The 25156-nt window shown below is 42.0% G+C and overlaps 1 protein-coding gene across 1 annotated transcript; it reads left to right on the forward strand.

Moving 5' to 3' along the window:
- The first annotated feature begins 303 nt into the window (after positions 1 to 303).
- On the forward strand, positions 304 to 25120 carry LOC112254187 (protein phosphatase 1 regulatory subunit 12B). Its single transcript, XM_042319243.1, has 7 exons — positions 304 to 604; positions 13412 to 13428; positions 13698 to 13809; positions 14009 to 14113; positions 17247 to 17306; positions 17481 to 17531; positions 24455 to 25120. The coding sequence occupies exons 3-7, from the start codon at positions 13756 to 13758 to the stop codon at positions 24539 to 24541; spliced, it is 357 nt and encodes a 118-aa protein (XP_042175177.1). The 5' UTR covers positions 304 to 604; positions 13412 to 13428; positions 13698 to 13755; the 3' UTR covers positions 24542 to 25120.
- The last annotated feature ends 36 nt before the right edge of the window (positions 25121 to 25156 follow it).

Here is a 25156-nt window from a genome sequence, read left to right on the forward strand (position 1 = left end):
GCAGACAAGATTTACAAGTGAAGACAGACACATCGGGGACGCAACTGCGTGTATCCTTATCCAATTCCGAGAGGCATATTGAAGATATTAGAAGAACTGTACACATTTACTTTTCGTCAGTGTAACAGGGTTGGTTATGTTTCCACTTGCCTCTGAAGAAATGTGTATTTAATGTTCAGGCATTCTTATTGGTTAGTTCAACTCTGATGACAATAAGGTGTGTTGTGATTGGCCCCGTTTGCAGATAGGGGGAGATCGTGAATGTCAGGTCTTCCCAGTATGAAAATGTGATGCAAGGGCTAGGTTACATTCTGAATACTGTTTTCTATTTTCTATTTTACAATGTGTACAAGTTTGCTGTACGTTACTGATTTATACATGTGTGGGTATATGGTACCTGTTAGGGATTGAGGGGCTTTCTGGGATGTGCTTTGGCATATGATTGCTGTAAATAAGTGTGTTAGCTAGCATACACCGATGTAATGGTCACATAAGCCACTGCTAACACAGTTGTCTTCATGCTACAGATTTTGCCATCGACAACCATCAATACCGGTAAGCACTGCACAACTAACGTGCTGTGCTGTTTCCCATTTAACAACAGGTATTTACACATGTTATATTTTGTTTTGTATTTTGTTCGCCCAGTATGAAAATGTGATGCAAGGGATTTTGCCAGTGACAGCCATCAATACCGTTAAGCCCTGCACAACTAACGTGCTGTTTCCCCATTTAACAACATAAATAAATGTTGTTCAACTGGGACCACTGGCCGAAGTGATTTATTTTGAGAAAACACAACTCAAGGAGAGTACATAAACATCTGTTACATCAGTCAACAAGATGAGTAGGCCTAATGAACAGCGAAAGCACTAGTCTATGTCAATCTATTATCCCCCATAGTACAAAAGTTGACCTATTCTGTGCGAGAAATAAATATTCCAAACATTGTCTGGGACAGTTGTGGGATGCAATAGATCCCAAATTAATACAACCACCAGGATAAAATACAAATATTAATTATGCAATAAAGCACACATGGCAGTAAGCGCAAATGTTCCATTAGTGGGTAAACACCATTATCAATAGTGACTGCAAATGAGATTCTGCATGTAATGTTTTTATGACAATGGTGCATTTTTATGGTGAAATATATCTTCCCCAAACTTGAAACTCATGCGCTGCTTATGTATGACAGTTAGGCTCTCCACCCCTTGTAAAGTGGGTTAATGTGCTTCATTTTAAGAAGTTATTTGGCCACTTTAGTTGTGATACAAACCTTATCAAAACATATAGGTCTATGGGCAAGGCTACATGAGGTGTTCAACTATGATTTGAAAAAGTAGCAAAAAAAAGCATTGTTTCTTATGCTGGGCATCATTCACAAGTGATAATACATATATTTCACAAGTGATACAGTAGGCTAAAATTGTCACCCATCAGACTTTTCTTGATTTAATCTAGTCTTATACTAAATAATATGTTTGTGAAATTTGATTTAAAATCAACCATTATCATGCATCTGTCACGAAACGGGGGCAGCTGGAAAAAATACATGTCATTTATACACTTAAATAGCGAATGGAGGACGCTTTTCCCCGTGGTTCATTTTCATGCCAGCTAGATAGGCTGTACACCTGTTGTAAATATAAGCATTGTGCTTAATATTAGGAAAGTTGAGAAATAAATATAGTAGGCATAGCCTATAGAAAGCTGATTGGATTATCTTTTTAGTAGAGGCCATCACTCTGTTTTCTCGCGCACTTGCGTAGCCTTTAGAAATGTTGTGCAACATGAGCTCATGGGCTCTCATGAAGTGCTTGTTTCGATTTTCGATTACATTTGTATTGAGTGATTAGAGGGACAATAGAGTGCTGAGTACCAGGCAGTTAGCACGTTTGGTAGACTACTAATGACCATCAGCAGCATCAGATCTTGGAGAAGCTTAATTGGTGACTAAACGGACATGTGGAATTTGACTGCCTTCATGACCGCAACAGCCCTTGTTGTGACAGCCTGAATTTAAATGTATTAAATTTAGATTTTTTTTGTCACTGGCCTACCCACAATACCCCATAATATCAAAGTGGAATTATGTTTTCCAAAGTGTTTACAATTTAATTAAAACTGTGCGCTATTTTCTATGCTTCCCATTCACACTTTCGGTTTTGGACACCAGCTCCAAACAGCTGAAAATACAATATTTTTGATTATGGAAAATAGATTGAGATACTCTACACTATACTTTCTTGTTTTATCACATAATCTGAAATTAGGCTAACTATAAGAATTTTAGCGACCAGGAAATGGCAGAGCGATTTCTGCATAGTGCACCTTTTAATGGCTGTGATATGAGAGAACTGAGAATGAATCAACAACATTGTAGTTACATAATACTAATCTAAAACGATTGAGTGAAAAGAAAGAATCACATACAGAATTTAAGTATTACAAAACATGCATCCTGTTTGCAACAATGGCTAAAGTAATACTGCTAAAAATGTGGCAAAGCAGTTCACTTTTCCCCCTGAATACAAAGTGCTATGTTTGGGGGAAATCCAACACAACACGTTACTGAGTACAACTCTCCATATTTTCAAGCATAATGGTGGACGCATCTGCTATGGGTATGCTTGCAATTGTTAAGGACTGGGCAGTTTTCAGGATAATAAATCAACAGAATGGAGCTAAGCACGGGCAAAATCCGAGAGGAAAACCTGGTTAAATCTGCTTTCCACCAGACACTGGGAGATGAATTCACCTTTCAGCAGGACAATAACCTAAAACACAATGCCAAATCTACACTGGAGTTGTTTACCATGAAAACAGTGAATGTTCCTGAGGGTCTGAGATACAGTTTTGACTTACATCTACTTGAAAATCTATGGCAAGATCTGGAAGTGGTTGTCTAGCAATGCTGGTTGTCTACCAAATGATTGTCTACCAATTTGACAGAGCTTGAAATAAAATAAAATAAATTAAAATGGGCAAATATTGTACAATCCAGATGTGCAAAGCTCTTAGTTATCCAAAAATACTAAATGTAATCTCTGCTTCTACAAAGTATTGCCTCAGGGGTGCGAACACTTATGTAAATGAGGTACTTCTGTACTTAAATGTCAATAAATTGACAAAGATTTCTAAAAACATGTTGCTCTTTGTCATTATGGGGTTTGCGTGTAGATGGGTGAGGTGTGTGTGTGTGTTCTTTTTTTTAACATGTTTGAACATCTCATTCAAAAATTATGGGCATTAATATGGAGTTGGTCCCCCTTTGCTGCTATAACAGCCTCCACTCCTCTGGGAAGGCTCTTCACCAGATGTTGGAACATTGCTGCAGGGACTTGCTTCCGGTCAGCCACAAGAGCATTCGTGACGTTGGGCACTGATGTTGGCCAATAAGGCCTGGTCAGCATTCCAATTCATTCCAAAGGTGTTCGATGGGGTTGAGGTCAGGGCTCTGTGCAGGCCAGTCAAGTCGTTCCACACCGATCTCGACAAACCATTTCTGTATGGACCTTGCTTTGTGCACAGGGCCATTGTCATGCTGAAACAGGAAAGGGCCTTCCCCAAATTGTTGCCACAAATTTGGAAGCACAGATTAATCTAGAATCTCATTGTATGCTGTAGCGTTAAAATTTCCCTTCACTGAAACTAAGGGGCCTAGCTTGATCCATGACAAACAGCCCCAAACATTCCTCCTCCATCAAACATTACAGTTGACACTATGCATTAGGCAGGTAGTGTTCTCCTGGCATCAGCAAAACCCAGATTAGTCCGTCGGACTGCCAGATGGTGAAGCGTTATTCATTACTCCAGAGAACCCTTTTCCACTGCTCCAGAGTCCAATGGCGACGAGCTTTATGCCCCTCAGCTGACACTTGGTATTGCGCATGGTGATCTTAGGCTTGTGTGCGGCTAGTCGGCAATGGAAACCCATTTCATGAAGCTCCCAACGAGCCGTTATTGTGCTGATATTGCTTCCAGAGGCATTTTGGAACTCGGTAGTGAGTGTTGCAACCGAGGACATACAACTTTTACACGATATGCGCTTCAGCAATCGGCGGTCCCGTTCTGTGAGCTTGTGTGGCCTAACATTTCGTTGTTGCTCCTAGAAGTTTCAACTTCACAAAAACAGCACTTACAGTTGACCAGGGCAGCTCTAGCAGGGCAGAAATTTGACTGACTGACTTGTTGGAAAGGTGGCATCCTATGATGGTGCCACGTTGATAGTCAATGAGCTCTTCAGTACGGACCATTCTACCTCCAATGTTTGTCTATGGAGATTGCATGGCTGTGTGCTTGATTTTATACACCTGTCAGCAACGGGTGTGGTTGAAATTGCCACATCTATTCATTTGAAGGGGTGTGCGTGTGTAGACAGAATGTACTGACTAACTCCTAAACTTGGTATAGGGTTCATTTTCAGGTATCCTATTGAAATATTGAGTGTTTAGGTTTAGAGGGTCTACACCAGAAGTTAATGGTTATCTGTAGGGGGGAAGTATATAGTGGGGGCAATTAAGCTTGGAAGTACTGAGTGTAGGGAAAGTGATCACATATGGCAGGCATTGATAAGGAGAGATAGCCGTGGATTAGTGATGAAGGGGATTGAGGTCAGGTCACGTTAAGGGAGAAACAAAGGTTTATGGCCCGTATCAATGAGTTTCCTGCCTAGCAATGAAGATAAACTGTTTGTTCAGATGAGTAGGAGGAGGCTCCTCCTAGGAGAAAGGGTTAAATATCAGTGCTTGTGTGAAATGTCATTGTCTAATGCAGCTGTATTGATCCTCTGGGAAGAATAAACTTGGTTTGAGCTTTCATAGAGTTCCTTGCATTTTTTGCTCTGAGAATTAGAACAGTACAAAGTGTACAATATTGATTGCAAGGAGTTCTCTATTTCCCACATCATAGTTCCTATTGGTAGGGGTAAGACGATGGGAGAGAAAAGCGCCGGGGCGGGGCTATTGGTCCCGGGCAGAACCACAAACTGACAGGACGGATCCGGATGGATTCAGAGGGGGACTATAGTGAATCGATGTTTTAGGTCAGATAACTCCCGGTAAGCTGCTGGAGACCACGTGAATGAACATTGGGAGAGGTGAGTGCTGAGAGGGGGGGAGAAAGGGTCCTGTAACCCTGGATGAAGTGGTGGTATAAGTTTTCAAATCCCAGGAAACGTTGCAGCTTCATTCTGGATGTGGGTTGAGGCCAATCCACCACCGCTTTCACCTTGTCTGGATCCATCTGTATATGTTCGGCAGTGACAACGTATCCTAGGAAGGAGATGGTGGTGCCGATGGAATTCACACTTCTCCGCTTCAATGAAAAATTGGTTCTCCAGGAGGAGCTGAAGGACCTGTCGGACTTGGAGGACCTGCTCTTGAGCTGAATGGGAAAAGACAAGGATGTCGTCGACATAGACAAACGCGAACCGGTTCAGCATGTCCCAGAGCATATCGTTGACCAGGATTTGGAAGACAGCGGGAGCGTTGGTCAGTCCGAATGGCTTAACCAAGTACTCATAGTGCCCAATAGCCGTGTTAAAGGCTGTTTTCTACTCGTCTCCCTCCTCTATCAGAACCAAATGGTAAGTGTTCCGAAGGTCCAACTTTGAGAAGATTGTCGCTCCCTGAAGCCAATGAGATGAGTGGTAGGCAGTAACGTTTTTTTAACTGTGATGTCAATCTACGGGCGCAGGGTATTGTCCTTCTCCACAAAGAAGAACCCTGCACCGGCGGGAAAGGCAGATGGACAAACAATCCCTGCAGCGAGAGAGTCCTCAATGTACTCCTCCATAGCCTTGGTTTCCGGACCCGGCAGGGAATAAAGCCACCCTAGAGTGGGTGTAGTGCCCGGGAGAAGATCAATGGTGCAGTCATAGGGTTGATGCAGAGGTAGTGACGTAGCTCGGGTCTTGTTGAAGACCTCCAAGAGGTCAAAGTACGACGCGGGAATGGCGGAGAGGTTAAAGACTTCTCCCAAGCCTGCAGGCAAACGTCCTGGGGCAGGCTGTGCTGACTTAAGACACTGCGCATATCAGAACGGGCTCCAACCCACGATAGAACCAGTAGCCCAGTTGATCAGAGGATTGTGCTTCTGAATGCATGAATACCCCAAAACCACGGGTACATGGGGAGATTCTATAATTTCCTGGTACTCGTAGGTTGATAGGAACCGTATTGCTGGTGACTCTGCCAATAGAGCGCCCATACAGCATTCTGACGTCCATGGGAATGGAGAGGGATTGAGTGGAGATACCCAGCTCCGACACCAAAGTAGTGTAGATTAAGCTCTCGTTAGCCCCAGAGTCAACGAGCACCCGAAGTTATTTGGCCTGGTCACCCCACAAAAGGTTGGCATGGAGAGGGGTACCTACTGGTGAACCTGGTCTTTTTAATGGACAGGTGGAAATATAATATCCTGTAGTCCCGCAATACAGACAGCTCCTGGTGCTCAATCTACGTAATGTGCTCTGGGGGAGGTGAGTCAACCGCCCTCGTGGATACCCGTGGGCACTCGGGTGACCTCGGATTCTTTCAGTAAGGTGCACGACGGGAACTTCCAGGATTCCTCGGAGGTGAGGTGGGAGCAGTGGACGAGCGAATGTGACCGGGAACCGACCTCTTCTCCCTCTTACTTTCCTGTAGCCGCCCATTGATCCATACTATCAAGGGGATGAGGTAATCGAGGTCTATGTGAAGCTCCCGGGCTGCAAGCTCGTCTGTAATCTCTTCCGGTAATCCATTAAGGAGTGTGTCAAAAAGAGCCTCCAGGTTCCAGGCTCTCTCAGCCATCAACGTGCGAAAATCCACCGCGGAGTCTGCCACACTAAAGGAGTCTTGAAGTAGTTGGAGCAGCTTACGAGCAGGCTCTCTCCCAGACAATGGAAAATCTAACACTTTTCGTGCCTCCGCCATAAACTCCTCCAGACTGAGGCAAACGGTGGACTGTTGCTCCCACACTGCCGTAGCCCAGGCGAGTGCCCTCCTGGACATCAGCGTTATGAGGTATACTGTCATCAAGCGGTCTGAGAGGAACAAAGGCTGCAGCTCGAAAATGAGGGAGCTGGATCAGGGTCAGGACAGGCAAAGAGGTCAGAACTAGGAAAAACAAAAACTAGAGCACAGGAAACACTGGAAAATGTTGGTAGGACTTGACAAGATGAATTGGAAACAAATAAAAAAAAAAATACACAGGGGATAATTAGGGGAAATGGGAGACAACTGGTGGGGGGTGGAGACGAACACAAAGATAGGTGGAACAGATCAGGGTGTGACAGAGGATTAGTGTGGTGCAGGTGTTGTTGCCTACCTTCACAACTTGGGGTCAGCCCGTCAGGAAGTCCAGGACCCAGACCCACGGCCCTGACTTTAGTGATGAGCTTGGAAGCCACTATAGTGTTGAAGGCTGAGCTACAGTCGATGAACAGCGTTCTTGTATAGGGGTTTCCCTTGTCCAGGTGGGATAGGGCAGTGTGCAGTGCAATGGCGATTGCGTCGTCTGCGGATCTGTTTATTTTTTTATCCTTTATGTAACTAGCCAAGTCAGTTATGAACAAGTTCTTATTTACAATGACGGCCTACACCGGCCGAACCCGGATGACGCTGGGCCAATTGTGCTCCACCCTATTGGACTCCCAATCCGGCTGTTTGTGATACAGCCTGGAATCAAACCAGGGTGTCTGTAGTGACGCCTCTAGCACTGAGATGCAGTGCCTTAGACCTCTGTGCCACTCAGGCGGTATGCGAATTGTAGTGGCTCTAGGTTGTCAGGTAAGATGGTGGTGATATGGTCCTTAACTAGCATCTCAAAGCACTTCATGATGACATAAATGAGTGCTTACAGGGTGATAGTTATTTAGTTCAGTTACTGTCCCTTACTTTCTTGAGTACAGTAACAATGGTGGACATCTTGAAGGAAGTGGGGACAACAAACTGGGATATGGAGAGATTGAATATGTCCGTAAACACTCCAGGCAGCTGGTCTGAGGACGTGGCTTCAGTTGACGTATAGGCCGGCAGCCTTAGAAGGGTTAACATGCTTAAATGACTAGAGTATGTTCTATAGTTGCCATGGTGCCCTAGTAGCAGCCTCAGCAGAGAGCTCCTATAAATGTGTAAATATTTAGTAATCTGTTAGGTGTTTTTAATCAGCTCTTTTGTTTTTGATAACATTGAGTTTAATTGCATATACTGTATCTGGTGTATTTGAACCATGGATTTGCAGATTGACTAACAGGTTAACACTTTTAGGCTTGGCTAGCTAGCTAGCTAAATGGCTAATGTTTTTGTTTGCAAAAACATCTGGACACAGTACCAGCTATTCTGAGAACATAATTTGAGGAGTTGCCTGAAACAGGAGAGGAATGGCAGATAGAGGAATACAGCAGTGCTGAGACAGAGGGCTCGTAGCGAGGACAACTGGGTACTATTCTGAATTTTGTGTTGAAGAGCTGTCTGGCACCCAGAGCTGCTGAGGCATCACCCAAGTGGGTGCTACACAGAGTGGAAGAGGAGAAGTGTTTATACAATTGAGTCTGGTTCCCAGACTTGCCCTCTACAAGATCATCAGCAGACTCCATCACAATCATTTACCATCCTCTGACCAGCTCTCTCCGCTCAAGCCATGACTGAGCCTCTCCATCTTCGGAGGATGCAGCTTTCATATTGCTTGTTTGTTTTTTGCTCTTGAAGCGCTTTGAGATTCTATGAAAAGCGCTATAGCAATGTAATTTATTATTATTATAATCAGCAAACAATGTCTCTCTGGCAGTCTCTGGCAGTCCGACTGACGAATTTGGGTTTGGCGGATGCCAGGAGAATGCTACCTGCCCCAATGCATAGTGCCAACTGTAAAGTTTGATGGAGGAGGAATAATGGTCTGGGGCTGTTTTTCACCGTTCTGGCTCGGCCCCTTAGTTCCAGTGAAGGGACATCTTAACACAACAGCATATAATGATTCTGTGCATCCAACTTTGTGGCAACAGTTTGGGGAAGCCCTTTCCTGTTTCAGCATGACAATGCCCAGTGCCACTCAGGCAAGCAAGGTCCATACAGAAACGGTTTGTCGAGTTCGGTGTGGAAGAAATTGACTGGCCCACACAGAGCCCTGACCTCAACCCCATCGAACACCTTTGGGATGAATTAGAATGCCAACTGTGAGCCAGAACTAATAACGCAACATCAGTGACTGAATGGAAGCAATTCCCCACAACAGTGTTCCAACATCTAGCGGAAAGCCTTCCCAAAAGAGTTGAGGCTGTTACAACAGCAAAGGAGGGACCAACTCCATATTAATGCCCGTGACTTTGGAATGAGATGTTTGACGAGCAGGTGTCCACATACTTTTGGCTATATAGTGTATATATAGTTTTATAAAGTGCTGAACAATGTAAAATTCTACATTTTTCCTCATACATGTATCAATTTTACATCAATTTCTATTGGCAGGTAAAACCAAATCATACATGAATGTGGCTGTAAATACTACATAATCATTCTCCATCAGCCAGTAATTGGACAAAGTGGAAAGATACACTCTGTGCTACCAATTGGAATTATAATGTATTGTACAAGACACTGACGAAATACCTGGGTTGTATATAACAATATATTCCACTCATTATCTGTATTTCATTGATACACTCACTGTAAGCTGATGAATTTCAAGCAGAGACACAAGCTATACTGTACCAGTTGACAAGTCACATAGAAATGCACAATGTTGCGTGGGGCAGAAATGCCATATAACATCACAGTACGTTTTCACAGTAGCCAACTACTTTACAATACCCCTATTTGGTTTGGACACACCTACTCATTCCAGGGTTTTTCCTTATTTGTACTATTTTCTACGTTGTAGAATAATTGTGAAGACATCAAAACTATGAAATAACACATGTGGAATCATGTAGTACCCAAAACAGTGTTAAACAAATCAAAATATATTTTATATTTGAGATTCTTCAAAGTAACCACCCTTTGCCTTGATGACAGCTTTGTACACTCTTGGCATTCTCTCAACCAGCTTCATGAGGTAGTTACCTGGAATGCATTTCAATTAACAGGTGTGCATTGTTAAAAGTTCATTTGTGGCATTTCTTTCCTTCTTAATTAATGTGTTTCTGCCAATGTGTTGTGGCAAGGTAGGGATGATACACAGAAGACGGACCTATTTGGTAAAAGACCAAGTCCATATTATGGCAAGAAATTCTCAAATAAGCAAAGAGAATTGACAGTCCATGGTTACTTTAAGACATGATAGTCAGTCAATCTGGAAAATGTAAAGTACTTTGAAAGTTTCTTCAAGTGCAGTCGTAAAAACCATCAAGAGCTATATAATGAAACTGTCTCTCATGACCGCCACAGGAAAGGAAGATCCAGAGTTACATCTGCTGCAGAGGATAATTCCATTAGAGTTAACTGCACCTCAGATTGCAGCCCAAATAAATGCTTCACATAGTTAAAGTAAAATACACATCTCAACATGATCTATTCAGTGGAGACTGCGTGAATCAGGGCTTCATGGTTGAATTGCTGCAAAGAAACCACTACTAAAGGACACCAATAATAAGAAGAGACTTACTTGAGCCAAGAAACACGTCCAATGGACATTAGACCGGTGGAAATCTGTCATTTGGTCTGATGAGTCCAAATTTGAGTTTTTGGTTCCAACCGCCGTGTATTTGTGAGATGAAGAGTAGTGAACGGATGATCTACGCATGTGTGGTTCCCACCGTGAAGCATGGAGGATGAGGTGTTATGGTGTGGGTGTGCTTTGCTGGTGATTTATTTAGAATTCAAGGAACACTTAACCAGCATGGCTACCACAGCATTCTGCAGCAATATGCCATCCCATCTGGTTTGCGCTTAGTCCCACTATCATTTGTTTTTCAACAGGACAATGACCCAACACTCCTCCAGGCTGTGTAAGGGTTATTTGACCAAAGATGATGATGGCATGCTGCATCAGATGACCTGGCCTCCACAATCACCCGACCTGAACACAATTGAGATGGTTTGGGAAGAGTTGGAACGCAGAGTGAAGGAAAAGAAGCCAACAAGTGCTCAGCATATGTGGGAACTCCTTCAAGACTGTTGGAAAAGCATTCCAGGTGAAGCTGGTTGAGAGAATGTCAAGAGTGTGCAAAACTGTCATCAAGGCAAATGGTGACTGCTATATGTTTAACACTTTTTTTGGTTACTACATGATTTCATGTATTATTTCATAGTTTTGATGTCTTCACTCTTATTCTACAATGCTGAAAATAGTAAAAACAAAAAATGTAAAAAAGAACCCTTGAATGAGTAGGTGTGTCAACTTTTGACTGATACTGTAAAAGGAAAATGAATCTCTAAGACTGACATATTTCTCAACATGCTCACAACCTGCTTTATGATACAAATACAGTGGGGAGAACAAGTTTGATACACTGCCGATTTTGCCGGTTTTCCTACTTACAAAACATGTAGAGGCCTGACATTTTTCTCATAGGTACACTTCAACTGTGAGAGACCGAATCTAAAACAACAATCCAGAAAATCACATTGTATGATATTTAAGTAATTGATTTGCATTTTATTGCATGACATAAGTATTTGATCACCTACCAACCAGTAAGAATTCCGGCTCTCACAGACCTGTTAGTTTTCTTTAAGAAGCCCTCCTGTTCTCCACTCATTACCTGTATTAACTGCACCTGTTTGAACTCGTTACCTGTATTAAAGACACCTGTCCACACACTCAATCAAACAGACTCCTACCTCTCCACAATGGCCAAGACCAGAGAGCTGTGTAAGGACATCAGGGGAAAAAATGTAGACCTGCACAAGGCTGGGATGGGCTACAGGACAATAGGCAAGCAGCTTGGTGAGAAGGCAACAACTGTTGGCGCAATTATTAGAAAATGGAAGAAGTTCAAGATGACGATCAATCACGCTCGGTAGGGGCTCCATGCAAGATCTCACCTCGTGGGGCATCAATGATCATGAGGAAGGTGAGGGATCAGCCCAGAACTACATGGCAGGACCTGGTCAATGACCTGAAGAGATCCGGGACCACAGTCTCAAAGTAAACCATTAGTAATACACTACGCTGTCATGGATTAAAATCCTGCAGCGCACGCAAGGTCATCCTGCTCAAGCCAGCGCATGTCCAGGCCCGTCTGAAGTTTGCCAATGACCATCTGGATGATCCAGAGGAGGATTGGGAGAAGGTCATGTGGTCTGATGAGACAAAAATAGAGCTTTTTGGATTAAACTCCACTCGCCGTTTTTGGAGGAAGTGGGTTGAGTACAACCCCAAGAACACCATCCCAACCGTGAAGCATGGTGGTGGAAACATCATTCTTTGGGGATGCTTTTCTGCAAAGGGGACAGGACGACTGCACCGTATTGAGGGGAGGATGGATGGGGCAATGTATCGCGAGATCTTGGCCAACGACCTCCTTCCCTCAGTAAGAGCATTGAAGATGGGTCGTGGCTGGTTCTTCCAGCATGACAATGACCCAAAACACACAGCCAGGGCAACTAAGGAGTGGCTCCGTAAGAAGCATCTCAAGTTCCTGGAGTGGCCTAGCCAGTCTCCAGACCTGAACCCAATAGAAAATCTTTGGAGGGAGCTGAAAGTCCGTATTGCCCAGCGACAGCCCCGAAACCCGAAGGATCTGGAGAAGGTCTGTATGGAGGAGTGGGCCAAAATCCCTGCTGTGTGTGCAAACCTGGTCAAGAACTACAGGAACGTATGATCTCTGTAATTGCAAACAAAGGTTTCTGTACCAAAAATTCAGTTCTGCTTTTTTGATGTATCAAATACTTATGTCATGCAATAAAATGCAATTTAATTACTTAAAAATCATACAATGTGATTTTACTCAATGTGGTTTTCTGGATTTTTGTTTTAGATTCCGTCTCTCACAGTTGAAATGTACCTATGATAACAATTACAGACCTCTACATGCTTTGTAAGTAGGAAAACCTGCAACATCGGCAGTGTATCAAATACTTGTTCTCCCCACTGTATATATTTTTTATAAATTGCATGTCAAATACTGTATGGAATTTACTTAGACTGTCCATTTTGTTATTTTAGCATTATTTGATATATTGCTGTCAAAACTAAATGTTCTCATGGTATTTCACTGGAAACCCCAAAGGAATGCACAATCAAAGGTTCTGAACATAGGTGTCATTTACAAGTGTCATCTGTCCTAACAAGTGCCTATTTTATTCCTGTTCATTAAAGCCCAATACGCATAGGTTGATTTAAAATACAGTCCCAGGCAAAAGTTACGGTCTGAGTGTGCAATATTAACCAGGAAGAAGCCATTACACCTCAGTGTTGAAGATCATTCAAACTACTCATGTTTTATGCATTTTGTAAGTGACATATCTTTTTTGTTTGTTTTCAGCATGAAAGAGTGTCCAGGTAAGCTGCTTTCATCTCAGCTCACTTCATCAAAGATTTTCACTACCAGGCGTTCATGCATATCCTAACAGCCATTGGTCAACTTTATTACTCAGGCCTCCTTTGCAACTGATCTTTTTATTACAATTCGGCTCAAAAGGTCGCAGTTGTAAATGAGAACTTGTTCTCAACTAGCCTACCTGGTTAAATAGAGGTGAAATATAAAGTATATTGATGATCAAGCTCTGGCACAGTGAAGTAGTTTCAGTCATTTGTTATCTTTACCTCAGACTGGACTCGTCTGGTGCTTACGACCGAGAAGCGTATGACGCTCGCAGGGAAAACAGAATGGCAGCTCGGAAAAAGGCTGAGGAAGAGGCAGGATGCACTGACTATAAGAAGGTAACCTGTAATGTAAAATTCTCTAACAGTTTCTTAAAGCTAGCAAACTGGCGTAGGTAGCTAATGATCTGTTGTGACATCTGTTATGTCATGATAATAAAAGTATTATGTAGCCTTTATGACAGAGGGTTCAAGTAAAGTGTAGTAGTAAAATACTGTGGCATGTTATGATATTCTGTGTCTGTGTTTTATATTGCAGATGTACGAGGAGGCTATGTCTACAAATGAGAGACTCAAGTCCCGGCTGCAGGGCAGCAAACAGGAGCTGGTGTTGGTGCAGACTCAGCTGGAGAAAGTCACACAGGTGATTATCCCTAACTGGTATTCATCCGCCACACAAAGTAGTTCAAACCATCCCAAAATCAAATAACACAGATGAAAATGACCAGATTGCAGAAGAGTCAAATGAATACGTACACTACGTGGTATGTGGACACCTGCTCGTCGAACAACTCATTCCGAAATCATGGGCATTAATATGGAGTTGGACCCCTTTGCTGCTATAACAGCCACCACTCTTCTGGGAAAGCTTTCCACTAGACGTTGGAACATTGCTGCAGGGACTTGCTTCCATCCAGCAATGAGCATTAGTGACGTCTGGCACTAATGTTGGGTGATTTGGCCTGGCTCGCAGTCAGCGTTCCAATTTGACGGGGTTGAGGTCAGGGCTCTGTGCGGGCCAGTCAATTTCTTCCACACCGATCTCGACAAACCATTTCTATTATCATGATGAAACAGGAAAGCGCCTTCCCCAACCTGTTGCCACAAAGTTGGAAGCGCAGAATTGTCTAGAATGTCATTGTATGCTGTTGCGTTAAGATTTACCTTCACTGGAACAAAGGCGCCTACTGTAGCACGAACCATGAAAAACAGCCCCAGAACATCATTCTTCTTCCATCAAACTTTACATTTGGCACTATGCATTGGAGCAGGTAGAGTTCTCTTGGCATCCGCCAAACCCAGATTCGTCCGCCATACTGCCAGATAGTGAAGCGTGATTCATCACTCCAGAGAACCCGTTTCTGCCAATGGCGGCGAGGTTTACACCACTTCAGCCAACGCTTTGCATTGCACATGTTGATCTTAGGCTTATATGCGGCTGCTCGGCCATGGAAACTAATTTCATGAAGCTCCAGACAAACAGTTTTTGTGCTGACGTTTGGTACTCGGTGGTGAATGTTGCAATGAGGACAAACGAATGTTACGAGTTACACGCTTCAGCACTCTGCGATCCCGTTCTGTGAGCTTGTGTGGCCTACCTCTTCAAGGCTGAGCCGTTGTTGCTCCTAAACGTTTCCACACAAACAGTACTTACAGTTGACCGGGGCAACTCCAGCAGGGCAGAAATTTGACCAACTGACTTGTTGGAAAAGTGGCATCCTATGACGGTGCCACGTTGAAAGTCACGGAGGTCTTCAGTAGGGGCCATTCTACTGTCAATGTTTGTCTTTCGAGACTGCATGACTGTGTGCTCGATTTTATATCTGTCAGCAACAGGTGTGACTGAAATAGCTTAATCCACTAATTTGAAGGGGTGCCCACATACTTGTAGTGTATATGGACGGTTGTGCCATATCATGACTTATCATTGTGATTCCCAATTTAGAGTTCTTGTCAAATACAATGTGGAGTGACTCTTCCAGGAGTGAGAACCATGACAGATTATGCAAGAAAAAGGCATTGGATTATTCCCAGAAATGCTTGGGAATTGGTATTTTTGAAGTACAGTACCATGTTTGTTTTCAAAGGTAAATATTGAAGAGTTTTGTTCCAAAAACGCTATGTCCACAAATCTTTCACAATTGTGTTTTATTTTTCAAAAGAAATGATTGCTTATGACTTACCTTCATGTGTGGGTAAAATATTACTGTTCTAAGATTTTTTTTATTCATAGATTTTAATTGTGTATTAAAATGGCTTTTGTTGCAAAACTCGAATTATCCATTGTTTAGCTGGAATGGAATGTTCGTATCCTGTATATTCGCCTGTGATATGTGGTTGTCTCTCACCAAGCAATCTTAAAATGAATGAATCACTCTGGATAAGAGCATCTGCTAAAAATGGCAAATGTAAATATTTTATATACATACCTCATATTACTTTATTGATACATTTAAAAATATATATATATTTTTATATTAATGTCAGAAATGTATAATTTGTAAATTTCTCCTTAAAAAATGTAATTACTTATTAAAACCTACAAGTAATACTTATTTGTCTGAGTGAGGCTCAGGTGGATATTTAGTGTTTTGCAACAAAACATGATTATTTGTCTCCCTGAAATGAAACTTTCAATTGATACTGTAGATTTCAAGCAAATACATTTCTGTTATTGAACAACCCCATTCCTTGATTAGGTCGTGAACAAACACAAATCACTTTAATAAGTTATTTAACCCTATTCTCAACCGGTTGGTTGAGCATGTTTTTTGACAATGGATTTAGAAGTAGATATGAAACAAATATTCATTTGAACTTGGATGTTTGTCTCCCCAGCCCTCCTGCACCAATTAACATAATTTGTAACCTTTTGGGTTGCTGCAGTTCAGTGTTGTGGCACTCTAACTTTGGCCAATAAGAGGACTGTAAGAAAACTCAATCAGTCACCAAAGACATGGGATAAAAGGTAGGAATTCAGTTGTTGAGGGATGAATATTGCACCATTCCTGTTAGCAATAAGAATATGGTAAATAGTAATACAAAAAAGACTATAATAGAAAACTACTCTTTGTCATGTATGTGGGAACCATGATGGAAACATGTACAGTAGCTAATTTGAAATTCAAGAAAAACACTTTGGGTGATATTGCACTACACACCACCTGAAAACACATTCATTTAAATGTAATTAACTGTACATTTTTGGTCACACAAAATTACCATAATGTGTCCAAATTTGACATCAGCCCTCATTTAACAATGCCTACCTACCTATGAAAGCAGAACTAAAGTCATTTATGTTAGGCAAATTGCCCTTCTAATGTGCCATTGCTAATACGATCATCTCTAGGCTTCTCAACCACTAGGTAGAGCTCTAATTTCCAAATGAAACAAAGTTGAACCCCCCCTCCCCTCCATCGTGAGAGTCATCTATCCCTAGAGTGGTCCTATTAGCTTTCTAGGCCAAACCATTCGGACACTACAGACATTTCATTTTTTTGTGAGAAGACCGATTTTCAGGTTCTCATGATCTAACAAACACCACTGTAGCTCGGCCACCTTCCACAGCGGTGTTTGATATCTCTAGCTTAAACTGACAGATTTTGATGGGGGTTTTCTTATGTTACTTAGATTGACTCACAGGTGAGTCAATAGACTCCATCTGAAAATGGATATATAGCATTTTGGAATTAAACTCTTCATATGAGAAATGTTTGCTGTTTCAGGGATGGTTCTCATTGTCACTATTTTAACCATGGACTTTTGTATTGCAGAGAAAGATCACAATGACTGAGAGGTCCAATGAGAGGTCCATGCTTGAGAAAGAAAAACGGGTGAGATCCTCATTTCACAAGATGTTTGCCTATGCACTTTCTGTTTACTTCTCTCTTGTTCTGGTACAACATGTCTATTTGATTATATTTTGTTTTATTAGTTAATGTCATGGTCAGGCTGATAGCCCTGTCATGTTTAGTCTCATTGTGGCTTGTGTCATCTCTTCTCTGTAGGAAACACGTGTCCTTCAGAAGAAGATATCAGACATGGAAGATGAAGTGAAGGTATCTGTCCAGAATTGATCAATTTCCTCTAGATATGGACCAGCTGCAAAATCCAAATTTGTTATATTTGTTATTATTGTACAAATGAAAACAAAAATGTGCTTTTTGGTCTTAATTGAAGGTGAGGGTTAGGCATACGGGTGAGAGGGTTAGGTTTAAAATCAGATTTCATAACTTTGTGGCTGTGCCAGCTAGTGACTACCCTACAGAGCTGCCTCCAGTACGAGTCATCCCAAGATGGCGCAAGATGGGGCCGACAGAGATGGTCGCCTCACTTCTAGTCCTTCGGAAACCATGCAGTATTTTTTATTTTTTTAATGTATTATTTCTTACGTTGTTAGAGCAGAAAACCTTAAGTGTTATTACATACAGCCGAGAAGAACTATTGGATATCAAAGCGACGTCAACTTACCAACATTATGACCAGGAATACAACTTTCCCAAAGTGGATCCTTTGTTCGCACCACCACACAGGACATTGGATCTGATTCCAGAGGGCGACCCAAAACAACGACGCCGCAGAAGATGTAGACGGAGCTGCCTCCTGGTCAGACTTTGAAGGCATGCACACCACTCACCACTTACGAGTATATTTCTTGCCAATGTCCAGTCTCTAGATAAGAAGATAGACGAGATTAGGGCAAGGGTTGCTTTCCAGAGAGACATCTGGGATTGTAACATTCTCTGTTTCACGGAAACATGGCTCTCTCGGAATATGTTGTCGGAGTCGGTACAGCCACCGGGATTCTTTATGCGTTGCGTCGATGGAATCTTTCTGGGAAAAAGGGTGGGGGTGTATGCTTCATAATTAACGACTCATGGTGTAATTGTAACAACATACAGGAACTCAAGTCCTTTTTTTTCACCTGACCTAGAATTCCTTTATCAAATGCTGACCATATTATCTCCCAAGAGAATTCTTGTTGGTTATTGTCACAGCTGTGTATATCCCCCCACAAGCTGATACCACAACCTCCCTCAAGGAACTTCATTGGACTGGAAACCATATGTCCTGAGGTTGCATTTATTGTAGCTGGGAATTTTAACAAAGCAAATTTGAGAACAAGGCTACCTAAATCCAATCAACATATTGATTGTAACACTCGTGCGGGCAATACACTGGATCACTGCTATTCTAACTTCCGCGATGCATACAAGGCCCTCCCCCACCCTTCTGCAAATATGACCATGACTCCATTTTGCTCCTACCAGCCTATAGGCAGAAACTCAAACAGGATGTACCCGTGACTATGCAGTGCTGGTCTGACCAATCGAAATCCACGCTTCAAGATTGTTTTGAACACACAGACTGGGAATTGTTCCGGGCAGCCTCAGAGAATAACATTGATTTATACGCTGATTCAGTGAGTGAGTTTATAAGGAAGTGCATTAGATAATGTTGTACCCATTGTGACTATTAAAACCTACCCTAACCAGAAACTGTGGATAGATGGCGGCATTCGGGCAAAACTGAAAACACGAACTACTGCATTTTAACCATGGAAAGATGACTGGGAATAGGGCAGAATATAAACAGTGTAGTTATACCCTTCAAGGCAATCAAACAAGCAAAATATTGGTATAGGGACAAAGTGGAGTCGCAATTCAAAGGCTCAGGCACGAGACATATGTGGCAGGGTCTACAGGCAATTGTGGACTTAAAAAAGAGAACCAGCCACATCACAGACACCGACGTCTTGCTTCCAGACAATGTAAACACCTTCTTTGCTCTATTTGAGGATAATACAGTGTCACCGACGCAGCATGCTATCAATGACTGTGGGCCCCCCCTTCTCTGTGGCCGATGTGAGTATGACATTTAAATGTGTTAACCCTCACAAGGCTGCCAGCCCAGACAGAATCCCTAGCCGCATCCTCAGAGCATGCACAGACCAGCTGGCTGGTGTGTTTAAAGACATATTCAATCTCTCCCTGTCCCAGTCTGCTGTCCCCACATGCTTCAAGATGGCTACCATTGTTCCTGTACCCAAGAAGGCAAACATAACTGAACTAAATGATTATCACCCAGTAGCACTCACTTCTGTCATTATGAAGTGCTTTGGGAGACTAGTCAAGGATCGTATCACTTCCACCTTACCTGCCACCCTATTCCCACTTCAATTTGCACACCGCCCCAATAGGTCCACAGACGATGCAATCGCCTTCACACTGCACACTGCACACTGCCCTATCCCATCTGGACAAGAGGAATACCTATGTAATGCTGTTCATTGACAGCAGCTCAGCTTTCAACACCTCCAAGCTCGTCATTAAGCTTGAGAGCCTGGGTCTCAACCCCGCCCTGTGCAATTGTAGGAAATATCATCTCCACTTCTGTGATCCTCAACACTGGGGCCCCACAAGGGTGCATGCTCAGCCCCCTCCTGTACTCCCTGTTCACCCATGACTGCGTGGCCATGCACACCTCCAACTCAGTCATTAAGTTTGCAGATGACACAAAAGTAGTGGGCTTGATTATCACCAATGACGAAACAGCCTACAGGGAGTGTGGTGTAAGGAAATCAATCTCACTCAACGTCAACAAAACAAAGGAGATGATCATGAACTTCAATAAACAGCAGAGGGAGCACACCCCCCATCCACATTAACGGGACAGCAGTGGCGAAGGTGGCAATTTTAAGTTCCTTATCGTACACATCACGGACAAACTGAAATGGTCCACCCACACAGACATTTTGGGTGAAGGAGGCTGAAGAAATGTAGCTTGTCACCTAAAACCCTCACAAACTTTTACAGATGCACAATTGAGAGCATCTTATTGGGCTGTATCACCTCCTGGTATGGCAACCGCAAGGCTCTCCAGAGGGTGGTGTGGTCTGCACAACGCATCACCAGGGGCAAACTACCTGCACTCCAGGACACCTACAGCACCTGATGTCACAGGAAGGCCTAAAAGATCATCAAGGACAGCAACCACCTGAGCCACTGCCTATTTACCCCGCTACCATCCAGAAGGCAAGGTCAGTACAGGTGCATCAAAGCTGGGACAGAGAGACTGAAAAACAGATTCTTAAGGCCATCAAACTGTTCAACAGCTGTCACAGAGACTCTGCTGCCTACATACAGCCTCGAAATCATTGGCCACTTTAATAACTGGATCACTAGTCACTTTAAAATAATGCCACTTTAATAATGTTTACATATCTTGCATTACTCATATCTAGATAGTGTATTTTATACCATCTATTGCATCTTGTCAATGCCGCTCTGTCATCTCTCATCCATATATTTATATGTACATATTCTTATTCCATCCCTTTACTTAGATTTGTGTGTATTAGGTAGTTGTGGAATTGTTAGATTGCTTGTTTAATATTACTGCACTGTCGGATCTTGAAGCACAAGCATTTCACTACACTCGCATTAACCTGTTGAGTGTAGGGGGCAGTATTTTGATGTTTGGAAGAAAAACGTACCCAAATGAAACTGCCTATTTCTCAGGCCAGAATCTAGAATACGCATATAATTGTCAGATTAGTATAGAAAACACTCTACAGTTTCCAAAACTGTCAAAATATTGTCTGTGAGTATAACAGAACTGATATTGCAGGCGAGAACCTGAGGAAATTTCAACCCGGAAGTGCTGTTTTTCCTGAAAGCTCTCTGTTCCATTGCCTGCCTTCGCTGCATTTAAAGGGATATCAACCAGCTTATTTTTACTATGGCTTCCCCATGGTGTGAACAGTCTTTAGACATAGTTTCAGGCTTTTATTTTGAAAAATGAGCGAGAAAGATCACATCGCGTCATTGGATGGCTTGGGTGCCAGCAGCGTTTTGCATGCGCAACAGCGTGGAGCAGACATTTTCTCTCTCTCTCTCCTATTGAAGAAGCTACAGTCCCGGTTGAAATATTATCGATTATATACTGTAAAAACAACCTGAGGATTGATTATAAAAAATCGTTTGACCTGTCTCTACGAACTTTACGGATTCTATTTGGAATTTTCTTCTGCTCGGTCGTGACCGTTTGAGCCTGTGGATTTCTGAACATAACGTGCCAACCAAATGGAGGTATTTTGGATATAAAAATAATCTTTATGGAACAAAAGGAACATTTATTGTGTAACTGGGAGTCTCGTGAGTGCAAACATCTGAATATTATCAAAGGTAAGCGATTCATTTTATTGCTTTTCTGACTTTCGTGACCAATCTACTTGGCTGCAAGCTGTTTAATGTTGTCTGCTGAGAGAGATGTCCTTACATAAACGCTTTGTATGCTTTCGCCAAAAAGCTTTTTTGAAATCTGACACGCCAGGTGGATTAACTACAAGCTAAGCTGCGTTTTGCTATATTGCACTTGTGATTTCATGAAAATTAAATATTTTTTGTAATTTAATTTGAATTTGGTGTTCTACAATTCAGCGGATATTGTCGAAAATGATCCCGGTAACGGGATGGGTGCATCAAGAATTAATGTCTGCTAACCACATGTATGTGACCAATAAAATTGGATTAAACTTGGTAAATAACAACCTGCTTGAATTTACCGAATTGATACCGAGAGTTTTTCATTGTTTGACCAATTCAGGGCCCTTTTCTTGCGGCTTATTACCAGCTCTTGTCTCTCTTGAGAATATTTCCAATAGACTAAACTGAGCCACAGCAGAGACAGAACATATTCCCAAAACACACTCTCCACAGAGGTCCAGTTATCACAAAGCTGCCCTGCAGACAAACGGAGAACAAGAACTATCAGGAGATGCTCTGGGATGTGACTTGGTACTATAGTGTTACTGTCTATCAAATGGCACCCGATTCCCTATAATGCACTCCTTTGTGATATTCTAAGATGACATAGTTTGTCAACCATTATGCCCTGTTGGCTGTGGCTTGTAAGAGTGCTTTGATTTGATATTCATCGAGTGAGCAAGCCATTAGTATTTGCCTGCATTCACTACTGCCACAAGCATCTGCAGTGTTCCATACACGAGGGTACAGACAACAACCTCTTATTATCTCTGAATGAGAGCTCTCAATAAAGATGGAAGACTGAACTGAATATATAATATCTCTGTGGGCAAACACTGTGGGGCCATACTTGCGAACATAAGCAACCATTTAAATTTAAATGGGTTCTCCAGCTCAAAATGCGTATCAGCCAATGAAAGGCATCGATTTACTTGCATGTGATAGAACGCATAATTGTAGCTGGTCCCATCAGATAACATGGCACACGTTAGCACATAACATGGCACAAGTTAGCTCTATGCTAACTTTTTCATTAGCCTATGAAAGATCTTAAACTTTATATCCACCAACCAATGGCATTTCTTAAAATAGGTCAACCCTGGCCACTAGAGAGAATTTAAACCTACAAATTCAAGGTTTACTTGTTACATTGGTCTGTAACAAAATGTCATGTGCCAATATTGAACTGATGCATCCTTGACTAGGCTACAAGTGATAGTGAACATTTTCACACATGACAAATTCCCACGTTTTTGTTGATCAATTAAAGAAGCAAACTTCTTTAAAATAACTACAATACTGCCATCTGTAGGATAATAATGAGAGTGCACATTACCTGATGTACACTTTGTAATGCTCATGGTTTTTTTGCGTAAAATATCGCATATATGCTGAAGTAGATGATTAAAAATGCCTTAATTTAGGTGTACACATCCATGTAATATAGCCTATTCAATGTGATTATTAGACAACAACAGTGTGTTTGTGTGCAATCCTGAAGAAAGAGGTAGCTCCTTTATTAAGTTTATTCATAATCTTCATTTTCAAGCTGTTGGCTCTAGGCATCCCTTTTCAACACACTAACAGTGCTTGGCTTGGGCAGGAGCTCACCGGAACTGAGTACCGGCACCACAAATTTGTGCAGTTCCTGCACCTAAATATAAAGAGTACCGGCACACAAAATAAATACCGGCACTTATTTTAGTCCGAGTCAAGAACTCCACACTAACATAATGGATGGAAATAAACATTTCAGAGGGGCAAGTGGACTCATCCGAGATTTGAACCCTTCCACCATCTGCGACAATTACGTGGACTAGGCACTTTACACAGAGAGTAATTTGACCAGTGGGTCAAATACATGTGATAGTTGCTTTGATTATCAGAACATTATTTTGGACTTAGGTATGTTAAGGAACATGTCCAACTACTTCAATAATTTTAATTGGCTGATGCACTTGTGCCAGGACATAATCAGTGCCACCTGTTGAAGTTAGCATGGGGCTAATATGTGGGACAAGCTACAATTGAGAATTTGTCACAATATTTCAAATCAAACTTAATTTGTCACATGCGCCGAATACAACAAGTGTAGACCTTACTGTGAAATGCTTACTTTACAAGCCCTTAAACAACAGTGCAGTTAAAAAGAGTTAAGACATGATTTACCAAATAAACTAAAGCAAAAAATAATAAAAAGTAACATAATGACGAGGCTATATTTATTTCACCTTTATGAAATAAAGGCTTGGAGGTGTTCACCTTTATTTAGGTAGGCAAGTTGAGAACAAGTTCTCATTTACAATTGCGACCTGGCAAACATAGCAGTACCGAGTCAGTGTGCAGGGGTACAGGTTAAGTTGAGGAAATTTGTACATGTAGGTAGTGGTCAAAATCAACGATTTGAATTGGCTAATACACATTTTGAGCTGGAGAACCCATTTAATTAAATGGTTGCTCATGTTTTCAAGTATGGCCCCAGTTGACTCGGAGGAGAGAGGGGTGATGAATGTGTCAGTCATTGTCATTTGTGCTGTATATCACACTTGGACTAGAGTTTTTTTTTTTTTGTAAATCAGCTTGAATTGGTATACTTTCAACTTTTAGCTTTCCCTTTAACAAACAGTACAGCACGTAGATGTTATGTTTCAGTAACCCCTGCCCTAACCCTTCTCTGTTTGCTCTGTTTGCTTGTTGTCTGCTGTCCTCCACAGATCCAGACAGAGCTGCAGAATGAGAACCAGAGACTGAAGGACGAGAACGGAGCCTTAATCCGGGTCATCAGTAAACTGTCCAAGTGAGAGGAAGAGGATGATCCAAGAATTATTTCCAATTTTTACCCCAACTACACCATCACCAACCACCAACCACCGCTACATTCAAATCATGACAGGAATGACAGATGGGCGCCAACTTTAAATCCTTTTTTGATGCCCCTTTCACTTTTCTCCTCTGTTGATGGTTGTATTGTACACACATAGTTCACACACAGTTAGCATATTAGCATATTTAAAAAAAATGTATTTATGGATTGTTATAATGCATACTCATATCGTCACAGCACATTATACTGTACGAATGTCTACGAAGGTTTAATCTATGAACTGGTGTAACAGTTGGTATATTATGATGTTCTATGTAACAAAGTTACATTTCATGTTTATTTTTAAACTGCACCACCTGAAAAGTCTCCTGAGCCTTGTATAAATGATTTATAATTCCTTTTCGATGCTGCAATCCAATGCAATCTCTTGTATTCACTGTCATCAAATGGTCATGTGTGGTAATGCATCTTACCGCAGAGGCCTACAGTATGTATGCATGATCGACAACCAAGGTTGGTACACATTTGTAAGCACTAATAAAGCAGGTAAAGATTATATGGAGAGGTGAATTTGAAAATGTAATACAAAGAC

This window comes from Oncorhynchus tshawytscha, unplaced genomic scaffold (genome assembly GCF_018296145.1).
Source record: "Oncorhynchus tshawytscha isolate Ot180627B unplaced genomic scaffold, Otsh_v2.0 Un_contig_1824_pilon_pilon, whole genome shotgun sequence".
NCBI classification, from domain to species: domain Eukaryota; kingdom Metazoa; phylum Chordata; class Actinopteri; order Salmoniformes; family Salmonidae; genus Oncorhynchus; species Oncorhynchus tshawytscha.